Here is a 20,436-nt window from a genome sequence, read left to right as displayed (position 1 = left end):
TTAATATCTAATTAGCTACTAATATTTTTAAATGATATATCTTAAATCAATTTATATAGTTAATTAGAATAAAATCTGTTTATTAATAATAAAAGTTATTTTATATTATTAATTTTGGAATCTTTAAAATAATATTTAATTTAATCAATATAATAATTAATTATTTTTTATTATTAAAATTAATTTTTATTTAATAATTTTATGTAATAATATAATTTTTTAAAATAATTATATTTTGAAAAATAAATACTACGTAAGTTTGGACTATAGGCATGAAACATATGAATAAAAAAAGATTAATATAATTTATATGTAAATTAGTAAATTTATAAGTTTATAATTGTCAATTTGCTCAAAGAACAACGAAACATTGTCGTATTCTTACGCATCATTTGGAATGTAATTATGATTTAAATCATTTGGTTCAATCTTTACTCTACTATTTGTTAACGCAAAAATAGCATGAACATTAATTTCTTTCACTGGAAATTTTTCATGATTAAAAAATCATTGAAAATAAAGTTTAATAGTTTGAATTTAGATAATGATATGTTTAGAATAATATAATTCTATTATCCTTAATTCTCTCTTTTATTTCTATAAAAAAAATCAATAAGGTAATAAAATTTCAATATTAGTTGTTTTTCATTTTTTTTTTCATTTTTAAATCAAACAATCCAACATCAACCTTATTTTTCTCTATTTTGGGTCATCCTATATGAAATTGTCTGCGTTAAAAAAATTACAAATTCGTATTTAGTCTTCATACCACTGTAAAATGGCGATGATATATAATAATTTAATTTATTTAATTAATTTTTTATGTACACAATTTTTTACAATTTTACTTTTTAAATAATTATTGTTTGAAATTTAAATAACTTTTCACAAAAAAAACACTTACACAATACAAAAGTTACCTATATTATAAAATTATTTACTTTTATAAATATTTTTCTAATTTAATAATATATTTTTATTTTAATAATAATAATAATTTTTTGTTAAAAAGAAAAATTAAACACATAAACGTATTTAGTAATAATAAATAAATAAATGTGTCATGTATATTTTTCTTGAAGATTGTTCTCCTAATAGAGGAAAGATTTGTTAGGAAGCACTTCCTTTACAACAATTCTATTTTCTTATAATATTTTTCTTTCAATTTGTTAGGTCAAAGTATTAATTAATTTATATTTAATTTTTTTAATTTAATATTTATTAAGCAAAAAATGCATAAAAATATTACAAAAAGATATTATAGTACTGATTTATTTTAAAATTGTGTAAAATTGATTTTGAATAGTTAAAAAACGATAATATATATGTCAACTTTATTTCAACTACAATTTTATATCGAAAGTGTAGAATAAACTCGCGATCTCTTTTTCAGTTCAAAGAGATTTTTATAAGATATTTAGTTACTTTTAGAATCCAAAAGAGTTTTTTAATATTAAATAAATATCTCATAAAAGTAAATTAAAGGAAATAATTGGTATTTTATTTTTGTTGATGATTAGTTTATTTTTATTAAATATGAATAAATTAGACACATAAAGATTAATTCAAAATTATGAAAATAAATAATTAAATAAAAATACATTGTTCTTAATAGTAAGATGCTTTAAGGTTAAGGAATTCAATTATTAAATTAAAGTGAATAAACCTTCGATAATAAATGACGTAATGTGAAAGGCGTGACAATGAACCAATGTCACCGTCCAGAGTTAAGGACAAAACAGGAATATCGCAAAATCTATAAAATTTTGTAGAATTTATTTATTTTAAAGTAATTTTGTTGTGAAAAAAATATCCTTATATATTAGATATTTCAATTTATCCACTCTAACTCTAATATTTTCCTCCACAATAGTTTATAATAAATTAAAATTTTGTTATATAAATTTATAATTATAATAAATACATAAAATTTATATTGATGGAAACATTTAAGTTAAAATAGTAGTTATATATATTAATTTTGTTTTTTAAAAAATTTGGAAAGTTTTTTTTCTCTCTTAAAGTAAGAGTGGTGAATATATGGTTGGAATAATATTTAAGACAGAATTATAAATAAAAGATTATTGATTTTAGAAATTATCACTTAATTAATGCAGTTTTATGAAGAAGACTATGTACATTGCTTCTTCCGCCGAACAGAAACCAAAGGAAAAACAAAAACCAAATCCTGTGTAGAAAGAGTATAAAGAGAAAATAATCTAGAAATATTATTGATCTTTTAAATATATATGAAAAATACGTAAATTTATGATAAAATTAAAATATATATGCAAAATCATAAGTTTATAAAAATAGAAAATAAGGGTATATAATGTTTAAAAAATACAGAAATATACAAGTTTACAATAAATTAAAACATTAAGATATGAATTTATAGTTTATGTGTATTCATATTTTTATATTTTTGTTATTATTGTATATTGTATTTTTTTTATCATATAATATACATTTTTTTAAAATTTTATTTTAGAATTTCATTTTCAATAACAAAGTAATATATTCAGACTTTGTTTTTCTTAAATGCATTTTTTATATAGAATGAATGGTAACCATTTTTGATTTTTTTTTTAAAATCAGATGTATATCAGAGGTTTCAATAACTAAATCAACAACCATATCACTCTTCTTTTTACACATTATCAACAATCTATATTTTTAAATAAAAAATTCCACTTTCACAAATGATATGATTTATACCTATTTGAGTATTTTTTAAACGTTTTTAACTTTGCAACTCTTTTTATATAAAAGAAAGAGATGATGTGAGTATTTAAACTTAACATATCAAACAAAATGTCAAAATATAAAATAAAAACAACATTTAACCTTCCTTTTTTTACTCAAAACTAATTTACTAGTGAAAACTTTTAAACCGGAAGAACATTAAAAATTAAAAGTAATTATCAAAATTTATTCAAAATCATTAATTTTATTTTTAAATAGGTAAAAGGGTAGAATTAAAAGTGAAAAGATTCTGCCATCAAAATTTTCTGAGAAAATCTAAATTGGAGACAGAAAAAAGAATATGATAGTAAATTGGTATTCCAAAACACGTGGATGTGAAACTAGCGGTGGTGGTAGATTCTAGAAAGTCCCGGAGGCTTACGGAAAGGTAAAATGTGGTGGCGGTAGAGAATCTGAATCTCCATTACCAATAACAACAAGAACAACAACTTCTCTATTTATTAGGACTTTTCCTCCAAAGTTCTAATCTTTCTTGTTGAAAAGAGGAACCCAACTGAACCGTGTTCTCCAATCTTGTAATCTTCTGCGTTGCTTCCTAGTTCTTTCTTCTTCTAGCTTCTCTCTTTCTCTGTATGGTTTTTCATTATTCGTTTTCTTCGTTGCACTGCGTGGTTTATGAATTGATTCTGATCTTTGGAGACATTTTTTTTACATCAAGGTAGAATTTGGGTGCCTCTTTCGTGTTGGATCTGTAAATGTTTGATAAGTTTGAATCTTGGAGTTGGGTTCTCTCCACTGGTTCTTACCCCATTTTGGAAAAATTCCCATTGGTTTGGAGTTAAATTGTGAGAATTTTTAGGAGTGCTCCTTATTTTTCTTCCTTTTCTGAAAAGGGTCATTGCGTTTTGTGATACATGTGGATGTCTTATTGTTGTTTTTTTGAAATATGTTTTTCTTATTCGCTTGCTTCTTGTTTGGTTATGATTCTCTGGTCGACTTTGATTTTGTTTTGAAGTGTGTTTTTAATATAATTATGGTGACAGTGGTGAGTATATTGAGGGTGTGTTTTGTGTGAGAGAGTGGGGTTGTTACAGTGTAAGGAATTGACGTGTCTTGGTGTTTTTGTTTCCCAGTAAGCAGTATTCTCGTTGATGTTGTTGTTTTTGTCGCGTGCTTTAGTCCATAAGGGTCTTTCTCTTATGTGTTGTATTGTGGTTTGGTTCTGACCGATCTTCACTGTTTTAGGTTCTTTTGATCTCTATTGGAGTATTTACAACAATCCTTTGTAGGCGTACATAAAAGGCTAACTATTTTTCAATTCAACTGCAGCAGATGGCGGAGGTATGTGGAATTAGTGATGTTTTCAAGTGTCTCTTTTGTTCATAATTTTCAGTTTCTCTCTAACATCTAAGTACTTTGCAATTGTTTTGACATTTATCATTAAATTTGATATTTGACTGCAGGAGGGTCACAGGGTTACTCTAAATGTTTATGACTTGAGCCAAGGACTTGCACGGCAGCTTTCGGTTTCCTTTTTGGGGAAAGATATTGAAGGCATATGGTGAGTGCTTCTCTTTATTGTTGGTCCAGGGCAAAAGGTTATTAGTTTGATGCCAACTTTAACTGTGTTTTGAACAAAAATCATTTTGTTTTGGGGGGATTGTTATCATGTCTGTTGGAAGTTGATGCTGTGATCTGTGGTGTCTATGTGATGATTGAACTATGATAGAAACAAATATGATCCTAAACATTCTAATACCTGAAACTTAGGTTTGCCACTGTTTTACTCTGCATTTTTGGATGTAATTGCCAATGTCTTACATGTTAGTCAAGTACCATTCTGTTGAAGTGTGGAATGATTGTAGATTTGTGTACTCTATTTGTACCTCAGGCACACTGGAATTGTCGTTTATGGGAACGAGTATTACTTTGGTGGGGGCATCCAACACTCTCCTGCTGGATCTACACCATATGGAACTCCCCTTAAAGTGGTAGAGTTAGGTGTTACACATGTTCCCAAAGATGTCTTCGAAATGTATTTGCAGGAAATCAGTCCGCGGTACCTACCTGAAACGTATAGTCTGCTTACTCACAATTGCAACAACTTCAGCAATGAGATTTCTCAATTTTTGGTTGGTGTGTCCATTCCTCAATATATTATTGACCTCCCAAATGAGGTCACGAGCAGTCCAATGGGAGCTCTTATAAGTGAGTTATATAGCCTTTACCTCTTTTAAAAATTTGTTTAGTTTGTAAACTTTTAAATATGAATGATACAATGTTCTGATAAGTATAATATAGAAAATTATGGAAAAGCTTGTGATAGAACTATTTAACGGAGAAAGATGTAATACCTAACTAAAACTTGTCCTCCAAATTTGGAAGCACTGAGTTTTAATGCTTCTAAATTTTACTTGCATGGCCGTTATGACTTACCTGCATCTGCATTTTTCCTCATTGTCTTTTTTCGTTTTCATTCTACGTTTGTTATAAAATGAATCCTTCAATACCTTAACAAACTGAAGAGTTTGTAAGCACAATGTTAATAAATTTGCATTTATGATGATGTGCTTTACTATTTGTCTTTATCTGATATATATTTCTTGCCACTTTCATTTTGCAGTGCCCATGATACAGAATTTAGAGACAACACTGAAATCTGGTGGAGTTCCTCAAGGACCACAATTCAGGCCTTCAACTGCTGCGACTGCTTCTACTGGGAATGGTTTGAGCAGAGGGGTGGACAATGAAGTGAAGGGCACTGATGAGAACTCCAAGACAGCGTCACCTTCTGTAAAGCCAGCAGGGGAACCACAGAAGCCATCTCCAAATGGGGTGACAGCAGATCCTCTTGGAGATGCACGCAACAAGGTTCAAGATGAGATTGTGAAAGAGTTTGCTGCAATTATGGCAACTGGGACAATGCGTGCTAGTGAGGCTGCAGCTCTAGCCACTAAAAGAGTAATGCAAAGATACGGCCAAACTGCTGTGTCACTGAATTAGCCACTTCTCGTTCATCATTTTGACAATTTGTGGGTCTAGAAACCTCATATACTATCACTGCAACAATTGCAGTGTTTCATGTCATTGATTATTGTTTGGACTGGGAAAAACTTGGATCTACTTACAACAACTGCAGTGTTTCATGTCATTGATTATTGTATGAACTGGGAAAAACTTGGATCTACTTACAGCATCTGTTTTTCAATGAAGTAATTACAAAAAACATATTATATTATTTTTAATTTAAAAAATTAATAATTTATAGATATAAAATTAAAATATCAGATATAAATTAAATTTTAAAATATTATTTAATTTGATTAATTTTTTATTTAATTAATATAAAACTAAATTGAATAGTTCAACTGCTTCTATTAATAGTTTTACATTTTCTATATGATTTTTAAATGAATTACTATAAAATTAAGTGCTTTTAATTATGTAACAATTTATTATTAAATTTTAATATATTTTGACTTACAGCATCTGTTCTATGATGAGATTATATTATTGGTTTCACTGTGCATGTACTTCAACTTCATTTGATTTAGAGGATGTATGTTTGAAAGGGTCTAAGATAGAAGTTTCTATCCCACTGTTGGAATAAATATAAAATATATCTTTAATTAAAAATAATGTTAATACAAAAAATAATAATAAATGACATTATTTGATAATAAATGAAATTAATTTTCTTTTTTATTTATTTTTTCAACACATTTGTTTTACACATTATAGAATGCTGTTTAGGCTAATAACTCTTCCTCTTTTAATTTTGTTACAACAGGTTTTGTGGTCAGAATATATTTTAATATAGTCAATAAGATATCACTTTATTGGACCATGTTTTAGGAACATTAAACATTATTGGTGGGCTATATGCCAATGGAACAGGTAAGAAAAGTTGGTAGTATGTTGCATATTAATATTTAAAAAATATTTTTTTTAAATAATTTAATGTGAAAAATAAGCTTTTGAAACTACAAACTAAAATTTAGATCAAATTTAAATTTAAATATAAATTATTTTAAAACTGTAATAAATAAAAAATTATATTTTATCATGAAAATATATTAAAATAAATTATTAAATTTAAATAAATATTTTTTTTCTTTATTATTTTAATATTAATTATTTAATGTAATATAAATATATACAAAAAATATTAAATTTATTTTATTATATTAATGATTTTAATATATTAATCATTTTAATATTTTCATTTAATTATTCATTTATCAAAGTAACGAAATATATTTAATTACTATATATTACATATCAATGTAAAATTGTATAATAAAATTAATTTAATTTTTTTCTTATAAAATTAATTATCAAACAAGTTATTATAAAAAGTATTAAAATTGATTTTTTTTTATATTATAATTTTAAAGTAAATTTCTTATTATATTTATTTAAACATAATTACTTATTTGATGATAGTGGATTTTGAGTGATTTTTAATACTTTCTTCACGCATTCACAGGGAAAGTTTACCAAAGAAAAATTATCTTACTTTTCTGTGTTTTTATACATTGATTTTCGAATTGTCTTCACGTTTCGTTTCTGTCTTTCTTGTGTTTCCGTTCGTTGGAAAACAAACATATGGTAAAGAAAACCGGACAGTCTGTATTTAAGCATACAGTGCAGAGTTAAATATGATAAAAAATATAAATTAAAGGTATAATTATTTTATTGGTTTCTATATTTAGGAAAAATTAATTTGGTTTAAAAAGTATTCAAATTAGTCATTTTTATTAACTTTTTTTCAACTACGTCAAGTGTTGTTGATGTGATATAGAGAATAAAGACACATTGGATTGGGTGTTGTGTGAGGTGGTAAGTTGAGGAGTTTTGCAGAGATTAATAAATTTTAATATTGGAGATTTAAGATTTCTTCCATTTAAGAGATGCTTCAAAGGGAGGTTTCCGGATCTTCCGGTACTTGAGCGGAACTATCTAGAATTCATTTTGCTATGAAATTTTTGCATGCAAACATGAAAAACTTGCTTTATAGCAATCTCTTTTGCATGCAAACATGAAAAACTTGCTTTATAGCAATCTCTAGGATGGTAACTTAATTTTGTTAAGGTAAAGAAATTTGTGGTGTTGGTGGGTGACATGAGCACAAATTTCAATGGGTCTCTGTTTTCTCTGCCACATCAACAACACTTGATAAAGACTAATTTGAGTACTTTTTAAATTGAATATTGACCCTAAATGTAAGGATCAATAAGGTAATTATACCTAAAATAAATTTATTTAAACTTATTCATCTTCTACCCTGACTAAGTGTTTTTAGCTTTTTTTTTTATAAATTCATTTATGTTTTGATTAAATATTTTCCTTTTTTATTTATTAAAAATTATATATTTATATGTATAAATTTAATTTTTATTTCTATGTTTTATGCTTTCTTATTTACTTGTAATAAATAATATTTTTTTATCATATTTTGTAACAAATTATTTGTGTGTAAAATATTCAAATTTAAGGTTAAATAGTATTAATAATTTGTTGATTTTTTTTTAAAATTTGTACAACTACCTTTAAGTTCATATGCATATAAGTTCTAAGTCTTATGAAGGTCAATTAATTTTAATATACTTTTGGTGGGTTAATGTATGTATTAGAAATTTCCTTCTAAAAATTATTAGTTCAACCTAAAAAGTTGAAGATAGTATTTTCAAGATAACTTGAAAATATGACAAGTATTAATTATTCATGATCTCTTTATGAAGAAACTTTATTTCCTTTTGTATATAAAAGGAACATGTGAGAAAGAGAAAGACAAGAAAGTGAGAAAAACAACATAGAGAATAAATGAAAGGGTTGATATTCATTACAGTATGAGATCAGAAATTCTAGTGAGAGACTATTCCATCTTGTTGGGAGATTAAGTGTTATCCTCAGAGTGAGAGAAACAAATATTGTAATCATACTTTCTTAGTGGAGACATTGTTTAGACTAGGTCCCGTGAGTTTTTTATTTCTTAAGTTGAGAATGTTTATTCACTTTAAAAATTCTCGGTGTCATTATTCTATTTTGCTCTATTTTCTTTTGTCTGCTTGTTGCTTCCACAAATGCCCATTTTGTATCTACACCAAGGAGGGAAAATTAGTTTTGATTTTCCCAACAGTGGTATCAGAGCTTGGTTTTGATACAATATGGAAGGATTCTTTATCGATGGAGATATGTTCAAGTTGATAGCGGACAAATATTCCTATTGAAAACCCATGATGGAGGATCACTTATACTGTAAGGATATGCATGAACTCATTTCTTGCAAAGACAAGTCATAAGGTTCTTAAGTGCTAACGATTGGTAACTTTTGAATTGAAATAGTTGTTGCAATGATTCAAAAGTATATTGAAAGAAGTTTGTTTGAGCATGTGTCTACATACACAAATTTTTATGAATTGTGGTCAAAACTTGAATCTATGATTCAAAAGAAAACTCCAAGAAATAAAGCATCTCTTGTTAGAAGACTAGTGAAACTTGATTACAAGGATGATCAAAGTATGATGGAGCACTTAAATTCATTCAAGGGTATTGTCAATCAATTGACAAAGATATATATGAAAATTGAATGAGTTGTAGACACTTTTGCTACTCATTTCGTTGCCTGAAAGTTGGGACACACTAGTAGTCACACTCAACAACTCAATCTCAGATGGAAAGATCTCAATGGACACTGTTTCAGACAGTCTATTGAATGAAGAATCCAGAAGAAAAGAAAGAAATACAAATTTTCAATATGAAGCAAATGTTATAGAGAAGCGAGAAAGAGGTGAAACCTGTGGAAGAAACAAAAGCAGATTAGGAACTAACTTAACACAATTGAAGAGTTTACAAAATAAAGGTCTTTCTCTAAAGTATTCTAGTAGATGATCTCATGAACTAACACTTAGAAGTTGTTGAATTTTTTTACATGCAATGTAGTTAATTCATGTAGAATTATGTATGTGACATTAATACCATTTTACAAGGGATGACTTCTATTTATACTTTTGATAAAGGATTGTTGTAGATTTCATGTTGTTCTTTGTCCTTGTGTCACCTCATTTCAAAACACATTTGACTTTATATTTACAACTTTATTTATAGCACTCAAAATGTTATGTGAAATAAACTTTTTTTTCCCTACAACTCATTTTATAGTACTAACAATACAATTGAGTACAAGTTCAATTCAACAAGAATCTATATTCACTTTAATCCAAACAACATAAATTGGTTGTTCCACTATATTCTTGATTTATTTAGCTATAAGAACCTTTATGCAATAATGCAACTAAAACAAGAAAATTCACAACTCTTGAAACATCTTTCAAGAAGAAAAATAAGATATTAGAAACACTAAAAAATACCTATAACCGTGTATATAATAAAAAAGATATAAGGTGAATGAAATATACCTAAAGTAACACATATTCCTTAAACAAATCAGAAAAAAAAACTATAATACTTTCAATCTTAATTGATGATCTTGAATAATGAAGTTTCTTCAAACGGTAAAAGATGATTCTTTAAAAAATATTGTTTTAGAAAACAACTAAGACTTTTTGTAAGTATTTAAAAGAGAGTTTTAAAACCAATAAAATATTTTTCCTTTAAAAAGAAGTTTGAAAATCAAAGTGGTTACTAACTAAGATAATAAATTATTTTGTTCTCAAAGAAAATATTTCGAACCCATATAATTTATTAATCATAATATATTATTTATGAAAATGTAATTTTTATATTACATAATATAATCAATTATTGCTTAGAATAATTGATTATTGTTTAGAATAATCGATTATTTGAAAATAATTTTTATCAATGTAATCGATTTTTATTTTGACTAATCAATTAATTGAAAAACATTGAAAATGTTTAGCAACATAATCAATTATTATATGAGATCATTTATTTGCAAACCAAAAGAACCATTTAGTTTGATTTGTAATAATCAATTGTGAACTTAACATAATAAGTTATATGTCTTTAAAAAGTAAAACACCAGTTTTGAATGCAAGTTTGTTCAATATTCTTTTAAGATTGATTCATGTTTTACTGTCATACTAAGAAAATGAACAAATGGAGAATGTAACCATCAACCATCAACTAGAAGAATCAAAAGATCAATACATTATGTTTATCAACAACAGTAGTGAAAAAATAATCAGTCCGACTTGTTTTGACTCGATCTGCTATTGACTCGCCAAAAGTGACACGGGTCATGTTTGTCCACCAAGGTTATACGGGTTGAAATTAATAACCCAATCCTCTTGTCACCTTTTTAATTGTTTTTTCGATTTTTCTTTTTTTTAATTATTATTTTTTGGATCTATTTACTTGGTTGTAATCATTGATATCACTTTTTGAACAATAAAGATGCAAGGAAGAACAATAAAATTGAATCAAACTTAATATTCTAATTAAAGAAGATTTAATGCCTAACAAAATAAAGTATATATCAACCATACTTCAATCAATAAAATAATGTATACAAAAATTAATGTAGATAAAGTTCTATATAAAACATTGATCACTGTACTAGACCAAAGTGCTCAGGGCTTCGTGTTCGGTGGTCGGACCTTGGTGCATGGCATAGGCAGGTCAGCTCGAATGTTGGGCCAGTATAGTAGACCATGTGATTGGGCCCAATTTGGTTAGCAAACCCAACATGGCATAAGTTAACCTTTTATATGGTCATTGGTAAAGGGTATTTTTGAACATAGGGGTACACATAACACATATGGTGCCTAAGTTAAGTAAATGTTTCTTTAACTTAAGTATGCGTGCTTTAGGGCACATAGGGGCTAAGTTGCATGCTTGATAAAAGATAATGTCGCACCATGAGTAGGGTGCCCACATCGATAACGTTGCACCATGAGTAGGGTGCCCAGGTTAGCAAAATATTCCCTTGATGTTGGCGCATAAGTTGGTGACTTGCTGGCAGGTGGTTGTTTTGTTATTATTTTATGCACTCCTTAAAGATGAAATTCTTTTTTGTTGTAGCACCTTGAGAGAAGGTGCTCGTAAACAGAATGTTTTCTTGTTAAGTATGCTTTCAGTTGAGATTATATTCTCGTGAACGAAAACTGTTACACTGATAGTTATAAAGAGGGGCTTGAGACCACATGGAAAGGTACGCTGTTTCTAAGACTGAAATTGAATACTTCTTAAATTCTAGTAAGCCTTTTACTGACTTGATCGTCGGAGTGCAATCAACAGGTAAGATATCCTCTGTTTCATTGGAGCTACGTTCTAGAACTACAAGAAATAGGACAGATTCCTGAAGACCGCTAGAACTAGAACTTGTCATCAAAGTCAACAGGCGAGCAAGTCAATCGGCAAGAACAATCACTATCAATTTTAATTCAAAAAACACGAGTTTCCTCTTTAAAAGTGTTAAAAATAAAGAGTCTGCCCCCTGTTGAGTTGGTGGATTTGGCAAGCCAAATCAATATGGGTTTGGGTTCAAAAAATTAATCCGCCTCACTTAAATGATGACGAACTGAAAGGCTAGCCTGCCGGACTGGATCCAATTTTTCATCTCTATTCAACAATAACTATATTTTATAAAAAAGTAATTTATATACATTATATAAATATATAAAATTTATCTAATACCATTTATATTGAATTTTATAAAGTTTATATAATAAAGCATATATAAATTTATAAAATAAAAAAATAAAAAATAAAAAATATATAATAAATTTATCTTGTACCAAAATAATACAGTTTTAAATTTTAATTAAAAAATTAGACTAAAAATGCATAAAGATTGACTTTTTATACCGTGGTGTAACAAAGATTTGAAAGAAGCTGAAGGAAAATGAGAGCACAATATTGGGACACCACCCACCTATTCTGTTTACCTGTTTGCGTGTTTGGTTGCATCAAGGATTCAATTTCAACGCGGTTTGACACTAATCGTCCCAAATTCCGGATAATTAGATGAAGTAAATTAAAGTAAAATCATCGCAGGCTAGCTTCATACAGAATATGGAAAATCCTTTTCTTCCATTTTTGGGCGTTTCTTCTTTCGATTAACCCATGGATTCTCTTGCTGGTACGTTATAATGTGTTCTTCTGTCATTTTTTTTATCTTCCCCTTTTCAAATATTCCTTCAATTTTGTCATTATCATTGTTCAATCTGAGCTTTTAATCCAATTTTTGGCATTTGCTTTTAGGTGATATTTTGCTACAATTACAAACGGGTCTTTATAATCTTCCCATTGGATAGGGTTTTGCTTTCCGGGTATTCTTGATTTGCTGTTTGGGATTGGGTAATACATAGTCATGGCTTCAAAAGATGCGAATAGCAGAACGTGGAAATGGACTTTGGGTTTGGTATACATATTTGCTGTGGCAACAATTTGGATAGCTGCTAGCTTTGTAGTGCAGTCCGTTGTTGATGATGGTGTGTCACCATTCCTTATTACTTATATATGCAATTCGTTGTTTGTGGTGTTGATTCCAATTGTTGAAATTGGGAGGTATTTGGAGGATTCTTATGGGGGTTTATGGTTTTGGCGGAGTGAGAAGAGTAATTCCCATATGGAAGGAAGGGTAAGACACTCAGAGCAGACTATCCTTCTCAAAGATAAGGATGCAGGCAATGAAACTGAAGCCTTGGTTCTTGAAGAGGTTGATGTTGTTACTCAAGAAAGGAACAATGGTTCTGAATTGGTGCCAACAGATACAGTGATAAGGGTATTGGTTGATGATAAAGTTAATGTAATTGAAAAGGTTGATCATCAGCTTGACGAGAAAGGGCGGTGGAGTCGGTGTAGAGTGGCCAAAGTTAGTCTTTTGATCTGCCCAGTTTGGTTTTTGGCTCAACTCACCTTTAACTTGTCATTGAAGTATACTACAGTCACAGTAAGTAAATCTGTATTTCACCTCTGGGATTTCTGAGTTCTGTTTCACATACTTATCTGGCTCAAATTAGTACCTTATTTTTATGTGATATGCAGTCAAACACAATCTTAAGCAGTGCATCCAGTCTTTTTACCTTCTTGGTCTCCCTAGCATTCTTGGGTGAGAGATTTACTTGGTTAAAGCTCTTCAGTGTTCTTCTTTGTATGGGAGGAACAATAATTGTAAGTCTAGGTGACTCGCAATCCGGTTTAGGAACAATTGCATCAAATCCTCTTCTTGGAGACATTTCCGCACTTCTTTCTGCAGGACTATATGCAGTTTACATAACTCTTATTGGCATGAAATTACCTGATAATGATGGAAAGAGTGGTGAAGCTAGTACAGCTCTGTTTCTTGGATATCTTGGGCTTTTCAATGTTTTTATTTTTCTTCCATTTGCCCTCATTCTAAATTTTACCAAGATGGAAAATTTTGGTACACTTACTTGGAAACAGCTTGGTCTGATAATCGGTAAAGGTCAGTATTCACTAGTTTGTACATTTTGTTTTGAATTTTAGAATAGTTCTTTACGTGTTCTGCACTTCTGCTGCTAACTGAAATTGTTATCTTCTATGACAGAAGAACGTATCTGTTTTTCCTTTATACTCTCTGTATGCCCTTTCCATATGTTTTTCTACAATAGCCAACTTCTACTGAGAACCATTCATTCAGACATAGGTTGTTTATAAATGTGCGCAGTTGTTTGTGCTGTCCAATTAATGTCTAAGGCGGAGCTCTTTCTGCTTGATGATTACTTATATCATTAGTGGATGATGATTTTAGGTATTATTAGAATTCAAAATTATTTAAGAATAGATAATAGGTGTCGTACATTGTAAAGGTTTTTTTTACGCTGAGCATCAATCACAGACTAGTGTGTAAGGTAAATTTGTTGTATTTTAGAATATCTACCTTAAAAAGTCATACAAAAGATAAACTTTGATTGGATAACAAATAAAAAAACTTACAATGATAATTGTATGCCCCTTACAATAACAACAATAAAGCCTTGTCCCACTAGGTGAGGTTGGATACATGGATGAGGTGTCATCATTTGATATGGTTAAAAACTAAAGTTTCAAGAATATTATTTAGCCTAATATCTCCTTTGTCAACTTCCTCCAATGTTCTTTTTGTTCTTCCTCTCCTTTTCACTAGAGTGAAAGTCATTCATTTTACTCTTCTGATTGACACCTTTTGTAGCCTTCTTTGTACATGTCCAAATCATCTTAACTAATTTTCTGTCATCTTTTTCTCCATTGATGCTGTACCACCCTTTCTTGTATATAATCATTCCATATTTTGTCTTTTCTTGTATGGCCGCGCATCTATTTTAACATTCTCATTTCTCTACTCTCACTTTTTTCCCATGTTCTACCTTTAAAGCTCAACATTCACTACCATATAGTATAGGCTGGTGTTTGGCTGGATGTGTAGCACTCATATGATAAAACTGAGCTTTGAGTTTGGTAGTTACTTTCTTATCACAAATAACCTATGTAGCACAGACACTATACACGACACGAACACTTAGACACGTGTAATCTCCAAAATGTAGGACATGGAGATATGAATCTATATATTATATCATTATGAATTATATAAATTGACTACCAAGATTTATGTGAACAAGTGTGGTTGAGTTTTTTCTTTGAGGCAGAAAGATGCTTCCTATGAATGATTCAAAATGATTTGGTCCTTATTTCTATAATTGTAATAAAAACTTATACAATAAGTTTGAGTTTTTAAGAAATCATTGTATTTTTCCTTTATAAAATTGTGTCAGAACTGTGTTAGAATTGTTAAAGACCCAACAAATATTTTTGAATCGGACACTTCAACAATACGTGTCGTATGCATGTCAGTGCCCGATACATGTGTTCGACACGGACACACCATTTAAGAGCCGTGTCCCAAGCTTCATAACCCTCTATGCCTTTCTCCATTTTCCATCCTTCCTGTATCTCGTATCCTATGAAACTCATAACTTCAAACTAATTTTAGTATGTTTCAGATTGCACATTTTATCATTACATCAAACTCATGTTTTTATGTTGCAGATTTGCACATTTTAAAGGGAAACGGAGCGTAGAAAGTGACATTAATATCTAATATTGTTTTCATAACTTTTTTGGGTAAACATGATTTTTCGTAATATTTTTTTCCCATTCAGGGTAAAAGGTTTCTCTTTATCAGTATTATAAGATTCATATTATGGGCCATTTATTGTTAAGGCTCTTTGTTCAGTTCACTGTCAGTATAAACAGTTATGTACTATTAGTAAAGTCATTTTCTTTTGGTATAGTATAGACCACGTGCATTCTTCATAAGAAGTAATATACTTGAGCTGGGTAGCCTATTAAAACTTATATACTTTGTACCTACAGAAGATTAGATTCTAACTCAAATACGTCTGTAACATCAATACATTAATTCATTGAATGACAGAGTAGTATAGAGCTTGAGAATTGGGGCTAGAGATGTCCCTTTGATAACCAATTGCTAAATATTTGAAACTAAAATTCCGTGAATAATATTAATGAATTTCGATTTGTGACACAAAATTCTTATCACCATTTACATGCATTAAAGCAAACTGTCCTCATTCCCGAGTATGATGACTTTTTAATCATTTATGTTCATACTTACTGACATCATGGAGAGAAACATTACCTTTTGTTTTTTCAATGATGAAAAAACCAAACCAGACTGGATCTATCTAAAGTTTGTGAACCAGTCAAGTGTTGGCTCCCTTTAATAGTAAAACTAGATCATCAAAGATTTGCCAGAGAATGTTATGAATTGAAAAGAGAAAGAAAAGAAATATTTTTATTGAATATAATGAAAGAACAAGAAATAGGAGAGCACTCTCCCTTATAAGGATTTCTCCTTTGACGAAGAAATTTTTGGAGATCCCGCATAAATAAACTAGAGATGTGACCAAATTAGTATACAAATAAGTGCAAACTTCACGTCACAAGCTGATTTTGTAGGATTGAGTTATGTCTAAATCTACTTTTTAAAATACTATTAGAATCTATCCTTACAAGGTTTGTTGTTGGACTTATCGTGTCATCTTATATCAGACCATCCATAAATATCTATTTCTGTGCTTGAGATGTCTAGTCTTTGGTTTGAGGGGCCACATTGACGGGAGATATAGCCAAATTATATATAGCCAAGTTATAGTACATAAGTTGGTGCAAATCACTTTACAAGCCATTCTTTTAAGATTGAGTTAAGTCAATTTTCTAAGAGAACTAATGCTCAATCTACAAAATGAACATCTCCCTCTTTACCCTAGTATCCCTCCTATTTATAGATATGATGGGCCTGACCTGACCCTTGATATTCTTGTAATTAGTAACTTTTCTAATTCCCTTTTTTTATATCCTAACGGAAGCATTTCAAAATCATTGAAGTTTCAGTGGACTTTTATTAAATTCATTTTCTTGTCTAAGAATTCCCCATTAAAAGAGTGTCTTTGTTGGATAAAACCATTTGTACTTGACCTTGTTGAGATATTTAATGATATGGTCTCAAAGCCTCTATAAATATAACCAAGGTTTTCTACTCGAGAGTTGAACCCCTGATGCCTCCAATATTCTAAGCTGAGTTCATTTTAGTACTGCATAAGGTTGGCTTGTACATTGTCCATGCTTCAAGCCACGTGTTAGAAGTATGTTCTTACAAAACCATTCACGTATCACCAACAACTTAGGATTTGGGATAGGTTTCATATTGACTTGAAACTAAAACAGGAAGACTAGCTCAAGCCTAAGAACTGTTTCATGGTAAATTACCATGCTTTTTAAATGGAGAACTTGTTTCTGATAATTGTAAAATTTCTTAGACCAGAATTTAAGAAACTGTAAAGGATGACCTAGCCATAAACACAACCTTTCCCCAGTTAACAGAGACAGGAAACAGTGGGAAGGAAAAAAAAGTTGCTAACTTCTTTTTTGTTGTGCATAACATTTCTTTTGTAAGTCCTAATTAGATTTTCTCAAGAAATGCTTTTCATTTTTAAGTCATTGTAAATCCTATGTTCATGTCAAGAGTACCATCGTTAGCTAAAGATACTTGTTCCAGAATAGGGTAAAAAGATTGAGTGAAATTTCTATACAATATCAAAGCTATTCTTCACCTTGTATTGGAACTGTCAAACTTAAAAACAGACAAAACCTTGTATTGGAATCGTAGTGAAGTGATGAGAATCTAGAAAGCCATTTATAATGTTATATTCTGCCTAATCAGTTTTCCTATTCATGGTATCATGCGGTATGCATCTTTATTATTGACTGAATATTTTATTTCTTTTTTATTTGATGATTACTTTTGGCGATTAAGTCAGCATAACCGATGAACCAAACTTTTTATTGCAAATTCAAAAAAGAATATTCAAGAGTCATTTTTCAGAAATAAAATAAATCTACATTTACACCTCAAACTTCAAATAAATGTCCCCACACTTTACTTCCTCTTCAACTGTTAATATTTTATTGCTTTCACCATTCCCATTTACTCATTTTATTTAACTTGTACATTTCATAATGAATGGATCTTTTCCTAATCAAAATTAGGATTGCTGGATAATGTGCTGAGTGATTACTTGTGGGCTAAGGCTGTTCTTCTCACATCTACCACAGTAGCTACAGCTGGTCTTACTATTCAGGTCCCATTGGCTGCTATTGTGGACACCTTGACTGGCAATGCTCCTCGCTTTATGGATTACCTTGGAGCTATAGCTGTCATGATTGGCTTTACTGGAATCAATATTCCTTCTGACACTTTCAGCAAATCCAGTGAAACTGCTGTGGAATTGGAAAATGAGAGGTTGAATATAGGGAATGAAGAGCTTACTTTTCCTAGAAGCCAAAATTGAGTTGCCATATCATAACTGTACATTCATTCATTCATTTCACGTCTTAGTTGAAGGTGGTCTTTTTGTAATCATACCAATTTAGTTGCAGAAACTGAAATATACTACTATACTCAACAGGAAGATAGAAAAACTAGAACAAGGGAAGATGGTTTACTAGATGAACACACGAGATTGCACCAGGAGAGACAAGAAGCTGCCATGTGGTTCAGCAAATTACTACTTGGTCGAGATTTTCATTGATTGTTTGGGTGCCTTGGTAGACCCCTTAAGATGGGGTTCACCCACGAACCACATGTACTCATCAGTTTCAGATAATGTTTTCTATTAATTTTGGATACTTTGTAAATGTTAGTTCTATACCTTAAACCGGATTAAAGGGTTTTAAGTCATAGTCATTCATTTCATAGTAGTTTTGCTTGTTCAATCATACAATCTGTGTAAAAGTAACACTATTATGTACCTGAAAATACAAGTCAATTGATTTGTTTTGTTCTTATTTTTTAAAACGATCCTAAACATAAAATAAAACATTTCTTTTATTTATATATATATATAATTGAATTTAATATGATAAACATCACTGAATTTAATTTTAGTACCTTTACCCAATGTTAGTTTACAGAACTGGGTCCGTTACCAACTCACTCAGAATTTGGGCTTGAAGGATTAGTGATGGAATTGGTGAGTGATCAGTTAAATCTTATGGAAGAAGATATAAAGTAATGTATTTAACTAATATTTTTTTGCATAAATGAGATTCTTTTGAACCAAGTCTTTGGAATAAAAATAGAGAAAAAAAATTGAAAAATAAAAAAATAATATTTTTTATTTTATATATTATATTTAAAAAAATTAAAAAATATTGATCCATATAATATAATTAATTGTGTTATATTATTTTAATTTTTTATTAATTTAATTTCATATTTTAAGGAGATATACTTTTTTTTTTTACTATTTTAACTTTTTGAGAAAAATAAATCATTGTCTTTCTCTTTCTAACTTCACATCCCCACTTCCGTGGATTTAAATAAAAACTTAATTTACCTTTCTTAATATTATTTTCTTTTCCTTTCTCATTTCACACTCCAATGAATGCAAACAAAAGCTTAACTTACGTCACTTTAATAATGTCTACATTATTAATATGTTTTAAATAGTATTATATTAGAAAGAATATATTATGAGAAACAAATATTTTTAATTATAAGAAATTGAATTCAAGTAAAAAAAAAAATATAAGTTATCATCATATGTAATATGTCGAGAGTAAGAAGGAAAAATGAGATCGTACTAAATGATTACATCATTGTCAATGTCATTAAATTATACAATTTTAATATAAGTTTTGTAAAATATTATTCACACATTTATTTAAGAGTATTTGGTGATGACTTAGAGATAATTATCTCATGAAAATAAATTTATTTTATATTAATGATTAATAAGTGTTTAATTATTTTTTAACTCGATTTAGTATTAAAACTCTAAAACTTGGATTTTCTTTTAATTGTTTGAATTTTAGAACAAATAACACAAAATTAAAAGATGTTCATCACTAAATATGAATTTAATCCATAAGATCAATAAGAGTGAAAACTTGCATTTATGAGTAGAACAAGACAATAAACATAACATGAAGAATATAAGAACACAGTACACAAGATAGAATAGAAACTCTTAAAAGCTTCCCACTGAACATAAGTTTAATGCAAAAGATTATACAAGTGTGAAAGCATGCTTTTAAAGAAGAACATTAACATACAAATGTACATAAGATTAGAAGAAAAACATGGAGAAATAAAAACAAGTATGACTAGGCATAAAGAAGAAATAAATTAAAGGAGTGGAAGAGAGAAACTTCTATTGATGGAGTAACTCACACCACTTGAAGTTGCTTTAACATAAGTCACTTGATCCTATC

At 29.1% G+C, this 20,436-nt stretch overlaps 2 protein-coding genes across 6 annotated transcripts; both read left to right on the top strand.

Annotated features, from left to right (window-relative positions):
* Window positions 1-3,072: 3,072 nt before the first annotated feature.
* Window positions 3,073-5,893, top strand: LOC137823911 (PPPDE putative thiol peptidase family protein). Of its 4 annotated transcripts, none has more exons than XM_068629245.2 (5): window positions 3,073-3,281; window positions 3,952-4,047; window positions 4,170-4,267; window positions 4,598-4,914; window positions 5,330-5,893. In XM_068629245.2, exons 2-5 carry the CDS (start codon window positions 4,039-4,041, stop codon window positions 5,707-5,709), a joined length of 804 nt encoding a protein of 267 aa, XP_068485346.2. In that variant the 5' UTR covers window positions 3,073-3,281; window positions 3,952-4,038; the 3' UTR covers window positions 5,710-5,893. The 4 variants fall into 4 exon arrangements, with proteins under 4 accessions (XP_068485346.2, XP_068485348.2, XP_068485347.2 ...); XM_068629247.2 differs by having other exon boundaries at window positions 3,231-3,336; XM_068629246.2 differs by having other exon boundaries at window positions 3,231-3,424.
* Window positions 5,894-12,540: 6,647 nt separating this feature from the next.
* LOC137824333 (EamA-like transporter family) lies at window positions 12,541-19,018 on the top strand. Of its 2 annotated transcripts, XM_068629935.2 has the most exons (5): window positions 12,541-12,775; window positions 12,898-13,588; window positions 13,684-14,104; window positions 18,211-18,463; window positions 18,630-19,018. In XM_068629935.2, exons 2-5 carry the CDS (start codon window positions 13,007-13,009, stop codon window positions 18,667-18,669), a joined length of 1,296 nt encoding a protein of 431 aa, XP_068486036.2. In that variant the 5' UTR covers window positions 12,541-12,775; window positions 12,898-13,006; the 3' UTR covers window positions 18,670-19,018. The 2 variants fall into 2 exon arrangements, with proteins under 2 accessions (XP_068486036.2, XP_068486032.2); XM_068629931.2 differs by having other exon boundaries at window positions 12,555-12,775; window positions 18,211-18,659.
* The last annotated feature ends 1,418 nt before the right edge of the window (window positions 19,019-20,436 follow it).

Source organism: Phaseolus vulgaris, chromosome 8 (genome assembly GCF_051622355.1).
Source record: "Phaseolus vulgaris cultivar YP4 chromosome 8, ASM5162235v1, whole genome shotgun sequence".
Classification (NCBI taxonomy): domain Eukaryota; kingdom Viridiplantae; phylum Streptophyta; class Magnoliopsida; order Fabales; family Fabaceae; genus Phaseolus; species Phaseolus vulgaris.
Note: the sequence above shows the minus strand (reverse complement) of the source record. Positions and strands in the feature narration are given on the sequence as shown.

Bases quoted from the DNA above. Each gene is read 5' to 3' on its own strand.
- LOC137824333 (XM_068629931.2), top strand. From the start codon at position 13,007: ATGGCTTCAAAAGATGCGAATAGCAGAACGTGGAAATGGACTTTGGGT. The intron at 13,589-13,683 runs GTAAGTAAATCT...TGTGATATGCAG, and splicing joins TGAAGTATACTACAGTCACA to TCAAACACAATCTTAAGCAG. The intron at 14,105-18,210 runs GTCAGTATTCAC...AATCAAAATTAG, and splicing joins TGGTCTGATAATCGGTAAAG to GATTGCTGGATAATGTGCTG.
- LOC137823911 (XM_068629245.2), top strand. The intron at 4,268-4,597 runs GTGAGTGCTTCT...TTTGTACCTCAG, and splicing joins AAAGATATTGAAGGCATATG to GCACACTGGAATTGTCGTTT. The intron at 4,915-5,329 runs GTGAGTTATATA...TTCATTTTGCAG, and splicing joins TCCAATGGGAGCTCTTATAA to TGCCCATGATACAGAATTTA.